Source organism: Protopterus annectens, chromosome 1.part1 (genome assembly GCF_019279795.1).
Source record: "Protopterus annectens isolate FY-2018-M chromosome 1.part1, PAN1.0, whole genome shotgun sequence".
In the NCBI taxonomy this organism is placed as follows: Eukaryota; Metazoa; Chordata; order Ceratodontiformes; family Protopteridae; genus Protopterus; species Protopterus annectens.
In genome coordinates, this window is record NC_056726.1 from 320,215,912 (window position 1) to 320,232,676 (window position 16,765).

At 39.3% G+C, this 16,765-nt stretch overlaps 1 protein-coding gene across 2 annotated transcripts in view; it reads right to left on the reverse strand.

The window, feature by feature from the left end:
- WDR7 (WD repeat domain 7) overlaps positions 1-16,765 on the reverse strand; it is a 3,592,087-nt gene that overhangs the window by 1,807,606 nt on the left and 1,767,716 nt on the right. For both annotated transcript variants that reach the window (XM_044074906.1, XM_044074897.1), the window contains one exon: positions 3,902-4,015. In XM_044074906.1, coding sequence (XP_043930841.1) covers positions 3,902-4,015 — 114 coding nt within the window. The remainder of the gene's footprint in view (positions 1-3,901; positions 4,016-16,765) is intronic.

A 16,765-nucleotide genomic window follows, 5' to 3' on the forward strand; every position in this document is an offset into this window, starting at 1 on the left:
CAAGCCACCCTGGTGGAATCACAAAATCTAATGGCTGTATAGCAGGATGAAGAACATCTTGGCAAAAATTAGGAGGTGCAGCACCCAGCAGGATAAAAGCACTCTCAAACTACACAAACAACTCAGAGGACAAATAAAGTCTACCAAAGCCAATTTTGAGGTAAGTTTGGCCTCCCAGGCCAAGGACAACCACAAAGCATTCTTTAGCTATGTCCGTAACCCCAAAGGCAGTACACCATTGTGTGCAGAGCTCATTGTAAATGGAGCCACCTATACTGAGCCAGAAGATATAGCAAACCTGCTGGCTGATAAATTCACCTCCAACTTTATTCCTCTCTCCCCATCAACCTTCCCTCAGTAAATATCATCAAATATAACTCCCCCTACTATCACTAGGGAACAGGTCCTTAATGCTCTCTCTAAGACCAAGATCACTGCATCAATGGGTCCAGACAATATCCCAGGATGCCTTCTAAATAGCATGAAACATGACCTTTCAGGGCCTCTGGAAATACTATTTAACTGTAGCCTCTGATCAGGCTTCATGCCTCATGAGTGGAGAAAGGCAACAGTCATCCCTCTGCACAAAGGTGGGCCATCTACAGACCCATAAGTCTCACTAGTCTTATATGTAAAGCCATGGAAAGAATTATCATGAAGATGATCAACATAGATAATGTACACCTCCGGACACTGGACCCAACCCAGTTTGGTTTCATCAAGCACAGATCATGCCTACTTAACCTGGTGGACTTCTGTGAGAAGGTCACCAAAGCAATGGATGAGGCAAAATCATTCACACTGCCTACCTTGGCCTGGCCAAGACATTTGACACAATATCCCACTTGGGCATTGTTGACAAACTCAAGAGATTAGGTACAAACCCATATGTCATCCACTGGATAGCCAACTGACTGACAGAAAGGACCCACGAAGTTAGAACTGGAGAGTCCACCTCTACAAAGAGGCTAGTCACACGTGGAGTCCCTCAGGGATCAGTCCTTGGACTGCTCCTTTTTGGCATTTACTTCTCAGAAGTCAAGGCCAATGTCAGTAGTCTCTGGCAGATTAAATTTGCAGATGATTGCAAATTAGGAGCTGTCATTGAATCTCACACTGACACAAATGTTCTCCAGGAGGGGCTGACATAGAAACATCTGGTGTCAGAGCCATGGATTAAAACTACATGCCAAGAAATGCATAATTGCATCCTTTGGAAAGTCATCCATCCCTGATAATTATCATATTGACAACATACCCCTTAGAGTTGACCCAGTAGCCAAGGACTTAGAGACACACACAGATAGTAATCTAGCCTTTGATCATCACGTGTCTGCAGTGGTGAGGAAATCATTCTATGTTGCACAACTTATAAGCAAAGGTATGGTATCTAAGTCCAAGGGAGTCATTGTTCAATTGTATTTGACATTCATCAGACCTATCATTGAGTACAATGACTCCTATGGTATGTACCTAACCAGGCATATCCAACAACTGGAATGTCCACTGAGGTTCCTCACTAAAAGAATACAGGGGAGCAAGTAATACTTCCTATGCAGACCACCTATTCTGTCTCATACAGGCTTTTGAGGGGAGATCTATGTCTGGCATACAGGGCATTGTCAGACCCCACTCTGATGGATCTCCTGCATATACACAAAACAAACAGCATCAGAATTACCCATTCTAAGGACTTAAACCTTGCCTGTGATATAAATAGGACCTGCTGGAGAGAGAGGTATGCATCCCAGAGACTATCCCATCTATGGAGCAGGCTCCCCCATCCATGTGAAGCACAGTTCCTCCCTAACCCAATTCAAGTGCAACTTGGACAAGTGGATGGGAGACCGGAAATTCATCCCTGGTTTGGCACCTATGTCTTTAATGGACACATAAAACCTATAAATGTTTCATCTCCCAGGCCCATGCTTACACTTATCAAGGGTATCAGAACTTGTCAGAGATTTGGGATGCATGCTTAGGCTTAAAAAGGCCCTTGTGGTCATTAGCCTAGTAAACACCTATGAACCTATAGCACCTCAGTGAGATGTGGAACATCAGTGGCATTTTGCACAAGCATTAAAGAAAACTAAAACACTTACAGTGTATATAGTATTTTACACAGAAATAATAAATGTGTTGAGTATTTTACACAGAAATAATAAATATGTTAACACTTCCTCAGCCAACACAGTGACAGTATTAACTTTTAAAAATAAATCATGCAAAAGTGAAACAATATGTCAATAAACACAAGTTTAGCCAGCCAAAAAAATACAAATACTTTGAGTTAATACAATACATGATTGCATTGCTACAGCCAGTAAATAAAAGCAGTATATAACTAGGATAGTTGACTTAAAATACAGGAAAACAAAGATAATTCCTATGTGGTTACAGAAAAATCTGGAAAATTCAACACACAATATTGTAATGGACCCTCTTTAGTACTAATGTATCTGGTTCACACTACTGGACACTCCCCAGTGTAAGATGACTGTGCTTGATAAAAGGCATCTCAGTCGGCCAATCACATTTCACATTATGCAATTTATAAGAGAAATATGGTTTTCCTTTAAGCCCTCATGAAAATCTATACATTGTTAAAACAAGTGAGAGACTCTTAACACATGTAAGTTGGAAGTATAGACTGCAGTATGTATGACATAGTAATATGTCTGTCTGCCTTAATTATTCATGCAAATTTCAAAGAAGGTTAAGTAACAATCTGTTTTAAGTAGGTCAAGTCAATTAGTAAAAAGCATAATGCCAGACCTGTACTGATTTATCTTCAGAAGAATACTGCCATGTTGAGAATTTCTTAAGGTTGTATTATCTTTATAAATAAAGACAGACGCACTGACAAAAACACATTGCTAGTTACACATAATACAAAATACAAAGCAAAGTCTGCATGAAAGCTGAAATCACAATGTTAGTATGTTTATAATTCAGGAAGTATAGCTGTGCAAAACATTCAGCTTATGGGTATCATTAACAGTGCAAAAGTACTGCATTTATTTAAAATATGTTCATTGCTAAGATGTGTTTGTAATGATGCACCATAATTCACTTCTTTTATATACAGTTACATAACTTAATGTGACAGTAAGAAAACAGACAGTGAAGGTAAACACACAGTACTTCAGTAAAGAAATGATATTTCATACATTTGAAGGCTTTTAAATACTAAAAAAGCTACCACTTGAATCATGTCTACAGCTAGAGTATATTATGCTCATTAACCTATAGCTTATACAAGTAAGAGACAAAACACATACGTCTGGTATTCATTTTAGGATAAGAAGCTCAGCAGGCTCCATAATGATGGCTTTACAAATATCTAGGGATGTCATTAGGCTCCCTATCTTCATCCTCTCCCTCACTGGGAAAGGAGTAAAATCCTTTAAGCATAAGGTGGGGTTTGTTAGGTGTAGTTCAGTGGAGCTAAAAGAGAATATGACCAAACCATCTCTAAATATGCTTGCACTGGGGACTACACTTCTTTAAAATGACTGGCTGATTTCCACTTGGCATTCACTAATGTTTAATTTCCAATTTTCTGAGCAGCACTAACACTTTAGAAACAATCCGCAGATGCCATGTCCTACAGACTGCTTAATTACACAAGCTTGCAATGGCTGCAAAAGTGAGCTGCTTTAGAAATTACAGTTAGGCAGTGCAAGGCTGTGGAGTGCAATGTCCTAATGGACTATAAAACTGAAATACTAATAAAGGCAGCATACACACCCAACTGGAGAATAATAACCCATTCCAGTTTTGTTTTTTTTTAACTTTCATCCATGTAGCACTAATGTTTCGGATCAACTGTAAATTACTGCAACAAAGTACAGAGAACACCTGTTAAACACAGTTAAGTTAAAGAAACACACTGACTCACCAGCAGCAATGTCATCATCAGCTAAGTCAGGCTCTTCCTCTTGAACCTTTGTTTCTGACCCCAATGAATCCGGACTCACACTGACAGCCTGAATGGATTCTGCTGTCACGCCAGCTGAAAAATTACATAAGAAACCTCTACATTAAACTAAAGATAAACTGATAATTGGAGTTACCATAGCAATGAATTGATTATTCAGTTCCATGTAATGATGGTTTCATTAGCAAAACCACCCACAACTTTTCATACAAAAATATAAAAAATTACAAACAGGAATACACAGCTTTTCTGATCTAATCCAAAGAAAGGAAAATGAAAGTCAATAATAGAGTTATACAGCTAGTGAAACTTACATGTATCAGAGTGCTACCAAGCATACTAAGGTCTCCAGGTTTGTAATTGAAGCACAAAAAGTTAGCAAAGTTGGTAAAGATGAGCCATCAAACGTTTTACATTTACCACTTCCATTTGTCACCCATTAGCTAACTACCATTTTGCAGTATAAAAGAGCTGTGTACTACGTACACACTCATACCTTACAATGATGGAACACCATCACAAAACTGGGAACCATGTGCTGATTCTCAATATGGTGGAAAGAGGAAAGGAAGTCTCTGGGACAAATTCAAAAAGATGTAAGAAGCAAAGCTGAAGAGTTATATCAGAAACAGAACTTTAGAGAAGATCGAAGCCTACCCATACTGAACACAACTTACAAAGACACCAATGTTACATTTCATAAATATACTCCCAGTACACCCTCATTAACACATTCAGAACACACTGGCAAATCAAGGTTACAGCAATAATATACAAGTATCCTACAGACATTTATCAGAGTGTACATGTGGATGACTGATGTGGAACAGTGACACTTGTCAGACAAGGTGATGGTATTTGGTATAATAACGCAGTGCATTAAAGGGTAGTGTAAGGCTGTACTGTAATATAACATATTCATGCACAACTGGTAGCCAGGACTGGATCAACTAGACTTTACTGGTATTCTAAGGTATGCAGGAAAACCTTAATGTGCTTCAATGGAGTGTAAGTTGGCCATACTTGTTGATGTATACCCCCAAAACTTGTTTCGTAAGACTTTTGACAGTATATTAGTTAAGTGAATATAACATACACTGAACTTTCCTATCTACTTCTGATTCTTAAATATTAAAGAATCTACAATCCTGTCATGTCCATATACACTAGGTATAAAAGGGTAGCACTTTGTTGAAAAAAAATTATGACTTCAGCACTGGGTAGAGAGAGAGAGAGAGGACCAGAGCTGCATTTGGCAGTGAGCTACGTTTCTAGAGTGACCACAGCCACCACACTGTTCCTTTCACTCAGACAAATAAGCTTTGCAATCAGGACAATATTTTAACAGACAAAACTTAGAAATCAACTACAGAGACTGAATAACTGATTTGGAGACTGGATGAAGAGCAAATATCCAAGACACAAGCAAAAAGTATAAGGCGAAAAAAAAATTCAGGTGAAAAAAGAAAACAAGCAAATGTGATTCCTTGCTCCAAAAACATTTATAAGAATTAAGCATGTACTTCTTTAATGCAACACTTCTCATTTGGGAATCCTCCTTGGGGAGACCTGGGCTTGTTTAAGGTAGCACATCCAAGAACAATGTATACTTAACACATTAACTATGGGGTACTGTTTTGTATGGCATTAAACTAAATACATAATATAAGTAAATGCATATGTCCAGTGACTGCAAAAAAATGAAAAAAAATGTAATAAAACTTGCCATTTCAATTGCTGGTGTTGTATTGTGAGGCTGAAAGCAATTTTTCTGCTCTTAGGCCTGGTCGTAGGTAAACTAGTACCTTAAGCGAAAAGGCTCCATGCGGCCCCCCCTCCCCCGCTTGCCCTATCTTGGCCTACTTACACCATCCAGATTACTTTTTTCTTCCTTTTTCTCACAGTTTATCTTCATTTTTTTCCTGCAGTTATTTATTTGATCAAAATGCTCTATATAGGTACTATAACACTTTGGTAAGTGTGGAGGAACAAACCTCGTTAAGCCTATGATATGGGCACTGCAAGTCCCCCAGACACCATGGTGTCTCTACATGTCCTAAGGTACATTTTGGAGTTATTTTAAACAACTTTTTCATCCAATGATGGCCTGAGCAAAAACATGATGAAAGAAAGTCAAATTTTGTCTTACTCTTCAAGTTTGTTTTTTATGCATCTTTTCAGCGCATCTTAACTAACCAAGACTACTCTGTAATAACTGCAGGGGGGAATAACTGTATTAAACAAGGAATCTGGGGGAAGCTAGATGTTCTGGGGTGCATTTGACAGTTGTTTTACATAACCTTTTCACCTAATGATGGTACAAACAAAAAATGTGGTTAATAAAAGAAATTCAATCTTACTCTTCAATTGTGCTTTTTCCATCCTTTTAACACATCATAACTGACTAAGACTACACTACAATAACTAAATTAAGTTAGAGGTCTGGGGGCTGCTAGGCACCTACAAGCCATAGGGTTACAGATGCTCTCAGGTATATTTTGGAGCTTTGAAATAATCCAATGTGTGCTTTAAATCAAGCCAACACGTCCAGTTCAGTACAATTCAGTACAAGGATGCTTTCTTTATTCAGACAAACAAGAAGGTATACACGCTTTTGTTCCAAAAATTAAAGCAGGCACTTCATCAGATTCAAGGACATTAAGGAAGTAAACTGTTTTAAATAGGAAATCTTACATGACATCACTTCCTGGATTAATGAAAACCACTCCCAAGTCTGAAACAGTCTTCTGAAACAGAAGTCAGAAACACTATACATAAATGTGTCAGCACAAAACAGTATAAATATCAAAGTAAAAAATATAAAAATACATATAAAGACTGATTGTGCAAATGTCACTATATATTATAAACACAAGAATATTTAAATATGTGTATATATAAATATAAAAATGCTTTTGAAATGCTTTTAAAAAATATATATATGTATATAGAAACATACAAATAAAATATGCATACAGTTAAAAATCCATTAGGAACAAATGAATACATTTCATGTACATATACACACAATAGGTATGAAAGGCCATTTATAAAAAAAACATTTTTGTACCATATCCATACCTAAAGGGAAGGTTTCACCTATCAAGAGCCCTCAATTTAAGCAGACTGCTTATGGAAAGGCTGTCATTTAAGCCTGGCCAGTGGGTGGCATCAAGTTGTAATTGCCATAGCAACTCAGCTTTTTCGAGTAAATATGGCCATGCTGCCCACCCCCCCCCCCACCCCCCATCATGTCTTTTTTGGACTTCAAGTACTACAAATTTGAACTGGTGATTGTTGCCCTCACTAATGTGTCTAGCAATTGCATTCACTTCACTAGCATCCCTTATATTCCTAAGGTGCTCGCTGATCCTATTTTTAAGCTTACGTTCCGTCTTCCCCACATAAAAACTTGGGCAAAAGGAACATATAACACAACAGACCACTCTTTCAGTTAAACAACTAAACCTCGCAGGTACTTTTATTTTTGTTCTATTAATTTCACATTCACTGACTTCCAAACTGAATGGGCAAATTTTACATGCCCCACAATTAATCATCTGACCCTTCCTATAGATTCCATCATCATTACATTCAAAAATGTTCTTCAGGTTAGGGCCCTTCTTGAAAACACACACAGGTTTTTCTCCTAAGATTTAAAAAAATTCTCTGTCACTACTCAAATTCCAATTCTTACACAGAATATCTTTAATGGTGCATGCGTCATTTGAGAAGACAGTTGAAAAACTTGTGTGGTAATTAGTTACTTCAGACCCAGAGGAATGGTGCCACCTATATATTTCCTGGTTATGGACAATTGTTTGGTCATTCACAACAGTGTCCGTGACTGTTTCAGTTATGTTCAACCCAGTCAAATCGGGATGGTCAATATTAGGGGTGCCCAAAATTGGTGCAAAATACCCAGACTGTCTTTTCTCACTAGCCTCCTTCATGATGTTGTCAATTAAATTGGGGGGGGGGTAACTTCTTCTCAAGAGCATTTCCTTCAAGTTAAGGCATTCTCTGGTAAAACCTATCCAAGTTGTCACCATGCATGCTGCATGCATAAATTGCCCCTTAATAACTGTATGTTTCTGAGTGAATGGGTGGCAGCTGTCGAAATGCAGAAAACTATTGGAATAGGTTTCTTTTCTGAAAATTTCAGCCACAAATCTCTGTTGTTCCAGATCTTTTTAACAGAACATCAAGATAGGAAATTTCACATGCATTAACACTATATGTGAACCTCAAAAAAGAGGTTGTGGTGTTAATATAGTTAATGAATTCAACAATTTGGTCTCTAGGGCCTTCCCAAAAAATAAACATGTCATCCAAACATCTCATGTAAGTATTACAGAATCGGAAATATGTTGATTGTTTCAAAGTACGTTTTTTCCATTCCAACATGACGATATTGGCGTACAGCTCCCCACATGCTGAACCCATAGCAACCCCTTGTGTTTGTAAATAATACTGACTGTCGAACAAGATAAAGTTGCTTCTCAGCACCGTATCCAAAATCTGTTCGTACATATTGATTTTGTCCTGGGGCATTCCCTTAGAAAACAAATAATCACAAAACCATTCCTCCCCGATGGAATGTGGGATGACAGAATATAAATCTACTACATCAATTGCAATACATAAAACGTCAAACCTAAAACAAGTGTTATTGATTTGCCTTAAGAAGTCCCAGGAATCAATACACAGGTGGGGTTCATCCAAAAGTAACTTCTTTAGTTCAGCATCCAGAAATTTAGCTAAGGGGTGCATGACTGATCCCCGGGCATCAACTATGGGAAGCATAGGTGGTTGTTGAATGTTTTTATGGAGTTTCGACAAACCAAAAATTGTGATTGTAATTGGAAATTCCATTGTCAGATAGTGTAGTTCGTGGATTGAAATGAGACCATCAATAAATAAGTCCTAAATGTACCCCATTATTCTATGTGCCATTTAACTCATTTAAGGAACTTTCACAGTAAGTATCTGTCTCCAAGCTAGATTTAATTTTGCTCATATAGTCATCAGTTCTCATAATGACAACCCCATCCCCTTTATCTGGTTTCATTATTCTGATGCCGTATAGTTGTTTCAAACAATTAAGCTCACCTCTCTCTTTTCTTTGGTTAAATTACTACTGAAACTATTGTTTATAAACCTGTTATCTAGATTTCTAATATTGAGTTCACAAACTCTCTCAAAGGATGCTAAAACAGGATGGGTGGGGGACTGTAAGAACTGGATACCTTGAATGGTTGAAGTACCTGTTCTACCCCTTGAAACAAAACCTGTAAATTCAATTTCCTCACATAAAGTTTTAAATCAATCAGTGTATTCAGTGTTTAAGTACTGACTAGGAACAAACATAAAACCTTTTGCAAAGAGGTCATAAGTAGTTACATTCAAGGAAATGTCAGTACAACTGTAAACTTTAAAGTCTCCAGTACTGCTGAGGTCAATATGTAAAGTTGGGGAGCTTTCCCCTCGAACAATGTCAGGTATAGACTGTGATGAAATATCAGTCTCTATTGTCTCCTCCTCCTCCTCCCTGGATGACAGTTGTTTCCCCTGTTCACTCAGCCATTGCCTCTCTGTGCTGGGGCTTGAAAATGATTGTTCTGAAAGTTCGTACCCCCCCCCCCAAGGGCTCTTGATAAGTGAAACATTCCCTTTAGATATGGATATGGCACAAGAATGTTTTTTTTATAAATGGCCTTCATACCTGTTGTATGTATATGTACATGAAATGTATTAATTTGTTCCTAATGGATTTTTAACTGTATGCATATTTTATTTATATGTTTATATATATATATATATATATATATATATATATATATATATATATATTTTTTTTTTTTTTTTTTAAAGCCTCTTAAAAGCATTTTTTTTATTTTTATATATACACATATTTACATATTTGTTCTTGTGTTTATAATATATAGTTTAGGGTGTTGACATTTGCACAATCAGGTTTTATATGTATTTTTACATTTTGATATTTATACTGTTTTGTGCTGACACATTTATGTGTAGTGTTTCTGATTTCTGTTTCAGAAGACTGCTTCAGACTTGGGAGTAGTTTTCACTAATCCAGAAAGTGATATCATGTAAGATTTCCTATCTAAAACAGTTTACTTCCTTAATTTCCTTGTATCTGATGACGTTCCTGCTTTAATTTTTGGAACAAAAGCACTTATACCTTCTTGTTTGTCTGACTAAAGAAAGCATCCTTGTACTGAACTGTACTGAACTGGACATGTTGTCTTGATTTAAAGCACACATTGGATTATTTCAGGGCTCACTGGCTCTTCTTGCCTGCATACTGCTTGTGCGACGATTTTCTTGGTGGTTTGTGCATTTTTTCGTCTTTTACTAGTATTTTGGAGCTTTTATCAACCTTTGGATGCACTGATGATCTGAACAAAAATCATGCACATGGAAAAGAAATCTCCAAAATTACTTTTTTATTTCAAGGAAGAAATAAGTTGTAACCAAGTTTTAATGCTCAGAGCTGACCATACTAGTTCACAAGAAACCAAGAAGACAAATGCTTATAAGGATACATACATCATATCTAATAGCACCTGCCTCCAACCCCCCCCCCCCACCACCACTTCAAATTAGGTAGTCACTTTCTCTGCATCCCCTCTGGTGTTAAATTTGAATGAAAATTAAGGCAATAAAGCCCACAGTCATATACTTCAAACTGCTGCTGCTGTCAAATGTATATACACCATGCCTCCTCATCCAATACCCCCAAAGGATAGCCACCTTCTGTGTACCCTTCTGATGTCATTCTGGGACAAAACTGAAAAAAAAGAACATGACATATTTGCTGTCAGACAGCATGCTTCTTTGCTTTCACCAGAAATCAGCCACCTATATATATGCATTAGAAGTTTTACTGTAAGGAAATTATAACAATGTTTTCAACGTGCTACTTTTAGAGGGTACAGTTCTCCTACACAAGCCACAGTGACTCTCTGAAGTTAGTGAGGAAAGTTACAAAAATAATGACCACACTGTCCCTAACCTAACACAAGATAAAAATGACCTCTGAGGTGTGGGGCGGATGTTAAAAAAATAATTGCATCGCCCCCAGCTATACACAAAGTGACCTTCTGTATTCAACTATGAGTAGGGCTGGTTGTAGACTAGGTGGGATTCATGGCAGAGGTGACTACTAAGCTCGTGTCAAAATCTACTCGAATAGCCTTGGTTTGTGTGTGGGTGGTAGGGGGGCACAAGTCTCCAGAAGTTTTGAAGATCTGAGTATTTTGTGATGCATTTTATCCCATATTTGCTTGAGAGGTGACTGTTGAATTGTGAAAGTAACAAGAGGATTTGTTACTTTCATCCAGACAACCCCTACCAAGCAATTTACAGCCACATTTATGTATAATTCAGACAGTGGATTGTGAGAAGAGGATGGACGTGTAATGTATTTGCCACATATTAAAGTATTGCACTTTGCTTCACACAATCACATTACTGCTGCAAATAATAAGCAAACAGTACCAAGCTGCTAGTCATTTTCCTCCATAGAAGACACAGTAATTATACATACTCTGTCTGTGCATATCGGCTGCCCCTTAGTTAAGTAGTCTATCATACTTCTCACAAATGCACACTATTCCTGCAAAGCCGTACAGTGACTTTTTAAATTGAGTAAACAAGAGTCAATTACTTTCATCACCCCAACCCCCAATGTCCACCCACCAGTTAAAGCCACAATGTCTGATGGCTATGTAATACAATTTTCCTCCACAATCGACATAAACAAGTTTGTTAGGCATTAAGGAATTCCAATCCACGATGCTCCATATAAATCACAAAGCCAGAAATGTTGCCAAAAATATCTGATTGATTAATGCCAACATCACTGTAGAAATAATATCAGCACCTGTCTCACCACACTATTCCTCTAACCTCAACTGCCCACACAAATAAAATATTACCCAAAATATCTGGTTGATCACTGCCAGCATGGTGGTAAAAATAACATTTAACTTTTACTGTACCATTCCTCTCATCTGAAATGCAAAATATCCCTGATTTTGTCTCATAGCTTTGATCTCGCTGAGCTCATGTTTCTGGTAAATTGCTTATAGTCAGTCAGTAAAGTCAGGCATCTGAGATTCAAAAAAAAAAAATTCTTCAGTCAGCTTTGCACTATTTGAATGTTGTGAGGTTTTTACTCTATCTCAAAATGTTCAAGATTAATATGAGGTGACTTGGATGTCAAATCACCTGGAACACTACCCCCTGGAGTGCCTGTTGTGGCATGGGTACGTTTTCTGTTAGTGGTATGCTTTATTTACTTATTTTTTAGAGCAATGAAACACTGTTCTAAAAATACATACATACATACATAAATAAGTAAGTAAATAAATAAATAAGGAAAGAGTGCCCATACAATCAAGGCACCCTAGATGGCTGCCTATTTGGCTTATGCGGCAAGCCCTGTCTGGTGTGCAGGGGATATTGAATGATTTTTCAGTGTTTTGAGGGAGGAATGATCACTGTGGCAAATGCTGACAGCCTATACTTTACTGAAATCTATAATATAAACTCTTCTCCTAGCACATAATTACATCTACATCTACCTCAGTAACCTGGAATCTATGCTCTCTCCAGCCACAGTCTGTACTCCTAACAAAGAGGAGGCTGTCAGCACAAACACCACACCAGCCACATCACACCGCCAAGCACAACACACACACACCTATGCAGAGATCCTCAATAAAAACTTACCTAAACAGCAGAGACCTCCAAAAACACACTTACAAACATTCCACACACAAAACCAAAAACATCATACACAGCAGACAACATACCAGTGGCTCACAAACATAGCCCTTAAGGCATAACAATAAACCAAACATACTGCTCATTGGCGACTCAATTGTGAGATGCACCGATGTCCCCCTCACCAGACTCAACAAGGAGAAGGCCATGGTCAGTTGTTATCAGGTGCCAGAATCCGCCACATCACACACGCACGTAAGTCTTTCCACAACAGGTACAAGTATGCCATTGTCCATGTTGGTGTGAATAACTTGAGATGCACCTCCATGAACTACATGAAGAGAAACATGATTGAGCTCTCAGAGTGTGTATCCCGGGTAGGTATGACCCTAGCCCTAAGCAGCATCCTACCTTCACCAAGAATTATATCACAATACCAACAAAAAAACAACTGACTTTAACAATTGGTTTAGTTTCTGGTGTTATTCCAAGGGGATCCAGTACCTGTCTGCCTCCAATGACATGGTTGACAGGTCTCGATGCTGTCACCCCTGGGCTTCCAGGTCCTGGTCAAGGTTCTTGCCTTCCTCATTGTACCTTTTTTAGGCAATGCCCCAAAGACAAATCTGCCAACATAAAATCTGAAAGTCATGCCGCTTAACTCTAGGAGCCTTAACCTGAAAATGCACTCACTGGAGGCTCTCCTCACACTGGAAGATGCCGAAGTCTATGCAGTCACAGAAACTTGGTTCAGGGTTGTGGAGAGCACCCCTGCCTTACCAGGCTATACCTCATTCCACACATTCTGACCCTAAAATGATTTCAGGAAGACTAAGGCTGGTGGAGTCTTTATCTTCATTAAAGGCAGGCACACCTCCAGCCTGGTTTGCCAGCATGACGCACTGGAACTACTCCAGGTGCAACTGCCAGTTGGCAAGACACCCATCCAAGTTACAGCCAGCTATAGACCCCCTCCATGACACAGGACACCCAATCATCCTACCTAGACCTACTTGACTCCATCAAGGTACCCCCTAACACCCTGATCCTTGGTGATTTCAACTACTCCACCATAGACTGGGTGAATTATTCCTGCACTAATGCACTCAACCATCGATTCCTTGACTTCATCAATTCTAATGCATTAGACTAGCTCGTCTCATCCCCCACAAGGGGAGATCACATTCTGGACTTGGCTCTCAGCAACATGGACAACCATTGCACCACTCCCATAGTATGCTCTTCCCTGGTGAGATCAGTTCATCGGTCTGTCTCATTCGAAATGTCTATCCTGGCCCATCCCCCCCCCCCCCCCCCCATAGCCAGGATAAAAAAACTTCTCAAAAGCTGACTACAACCTCCTAAGGGATGGTATCAGTAGCTTCACACCACTGCCTCCCTCAGAGGATGTAGACAACTATGCTGAACAATATACAAATGCAGTATACAAGCACCTGTACAACTGCATGGACTCGGCCACACCCAACAGAACTAAAACCTGCTCCTCAAGGAAACACAAACCTGTCTGGTGGACATCCTCTATCAACAGGCTTTATAACAAAAAGGAAGCAATTGTTGTCCAGTAAAAAGGAACAAATTCCAAATTGGAAAAACTCCCTCCTTAGCCTCAACAAGCAAATTAGATCACTAGTGAAAACCTCCAAAACCAATTATGAACCAAAACTAACCTCCGAAACAAAGGGAAATCACAAAGCCATCTTCAGTTATGTCAGGAATCTCCATGGTGAAGCCCAGGTTTGTTCTGAATTAGTACTTAATGGTTCCACTTACATTGATCCCATTGACTTAGCCAACCTACTAGCAGATAGGTTTAGCATTAATTTCACCCCCATGTCCCCCTCAAAGGCACATCTGACATCCCAGATGCTTGTCCCACACCTCACATCTCTGTAGATCAAGTGTTAAAGGCCCTATCCAAGGCAAAGAACACAGCTTCCATGGGACCTGATAGTATCCCAGGGCATACTCTGTGCCATCTCCAGCAAGAACTAGCTTCACCATTGAGCACCCTATTCAACCACAGCCTAAGTACAGGCTTCATTCCAGCACAGTGAAGAACTGCCATTGTCATCCTCTTGCACAAAGGTGGTGCCACTACTGACCATGGTAACTATCACCCCATTAGCTTGATAAGTTTAATCTGTAAAGCCATGGAGCATATTATCATGGATCTCATAAACAAGGAAATAGGCAATCTCCAAGCACTTGACCCCACCCAGATTGGATTCGTCAAGGGCAGATCTTGACTGTTGAACTTTGAGACTGTCTCCAAGGCCTGGATGAGGGAAAGTCAGTACACATAGCTTACCTTGACTTGGCCAAAGACTTTGACACAATCCCCCACTCAGGCATCATCGAAAAGCTAACACAACTCGGTCTAAATTCCTATCTCATCAGGTGGGTAGCCAACTGGTGCACCAATAGGACCCAAAGGGTCAAAATAGGCACCTCCACCTCTGACAGCAGACGTCACTGGTGGTGTTCCCCAGGGATCTGTCCTGGGAACCCTACTGTTTGGCATCTACTTCTCACAGGTCCAAGCAAAAACAAAAGGCCTGCGGCTGACCAGGTTTGCGAATGACTGTAAGTTGGGTGCTGTCACTGACTCCCCAAATGATGCTAACATACTGCAAGAGGGTCTTCCAGCAACAAATGACTGGTGCCAAAGTCATGGCCTTAAGTTAAACACAAACAAATGTATTATCATACCATTTGGCAAAACCATGGCCCCTACTAATTACTACATCAAAGGCAACCCCCTAAGCACACAACCTGTGGTGAGAGAACTGGGTACACAGGTAAACAACAATCTCACACTTGACCATCATGTAGCAGCAGTGGTCAGATAAGCCTTTTAAGTGGTTCATCTCATAAGTAAAGGGACTGCATCCAGAAAAAAGGGGGTTATTATCTTTCTGTACTCCTCCCTTATTAGGCCAATAATTCAGTATAATGTCCCGTTTGGTATGTACCTCTCCATACACCTGCACCAACTGGAAAGCCTACAGAAATACCTCACAAAGAGAATCCATGGCCTCCAACACCTGTCCTATGCGGACAGACTGAAATCACTATCACTCTACTTGGTATTGTACAGATTGCTCAGAGGTGATCTGTGTCTCACCTACAAGGCAATCTCGGACTCTGCCCTACTAGCGATGCTCCATATCTGTAAGTCTAACTCTTTGCGCATTACCTGCTCAAAAGGCCTAAATCTAATATGTGATACCAACAAAACCTGCTGGAGAGACAGGTTTGTCTCCTAGAGGCTGCCCCATCTCTGGAACAGACTTCCCGTACACGTCAGAGTACCTCGCTCACCCTCTTCAAGCGCAACCTTGATGAGTGGATAGGAAACCAAAAATTTGTCCCAGGGGTTCCACCTGTGTCCCTCATAGACAGGGACGACAGGTGCTGGCTCAGGTTTCTTTTCTGGGTATAAACTCTTAGCTAGGCTTGTAAGGGCCCCAGGGCCATTAGCTTAGTAACCTCCAACTATACTAGATCCTACAAAGAGTAAAAAAGGAAGATCAAAACTAAACCACTAAATCAAAGTGAAATTCTGGATCTAGGACAATCCATCAAATAAATTTTAGTGAGAAACTACATTAAAACCAATAACATCCAAGCATACAAGTTAATTAGAACTTTAACCTGCAACTTAAACAGACACATAATCAGCAATAAAATCATTCACATATTATCTGCTCTGCCACATAATGGACTAACTCTCCTGTTGCCCCTGATATTTTTATGAACTCCAAGGCTGTTGCTTGTTAGAGGAAAATTAGTACTTCCTCAAGACAATGACCAATACATCACCTTACCATTAGCATTTAAGTCTGTGTCGCCCCCTCATGCACTCTATTTGATAATTTGCTATAAATTAAGTGCTCAATGTATCAGTTTTACATACCTGTGCAGCTCTAACAAACTACACTAAAAGCACTGATACCTTCCAAATAAAGTCAAATGCGTAGACTCTGGTAAAATAAAAACACAAAGTCATTGAGTCATCAACATTGCATTCATACTCATGTTAACTTGGTA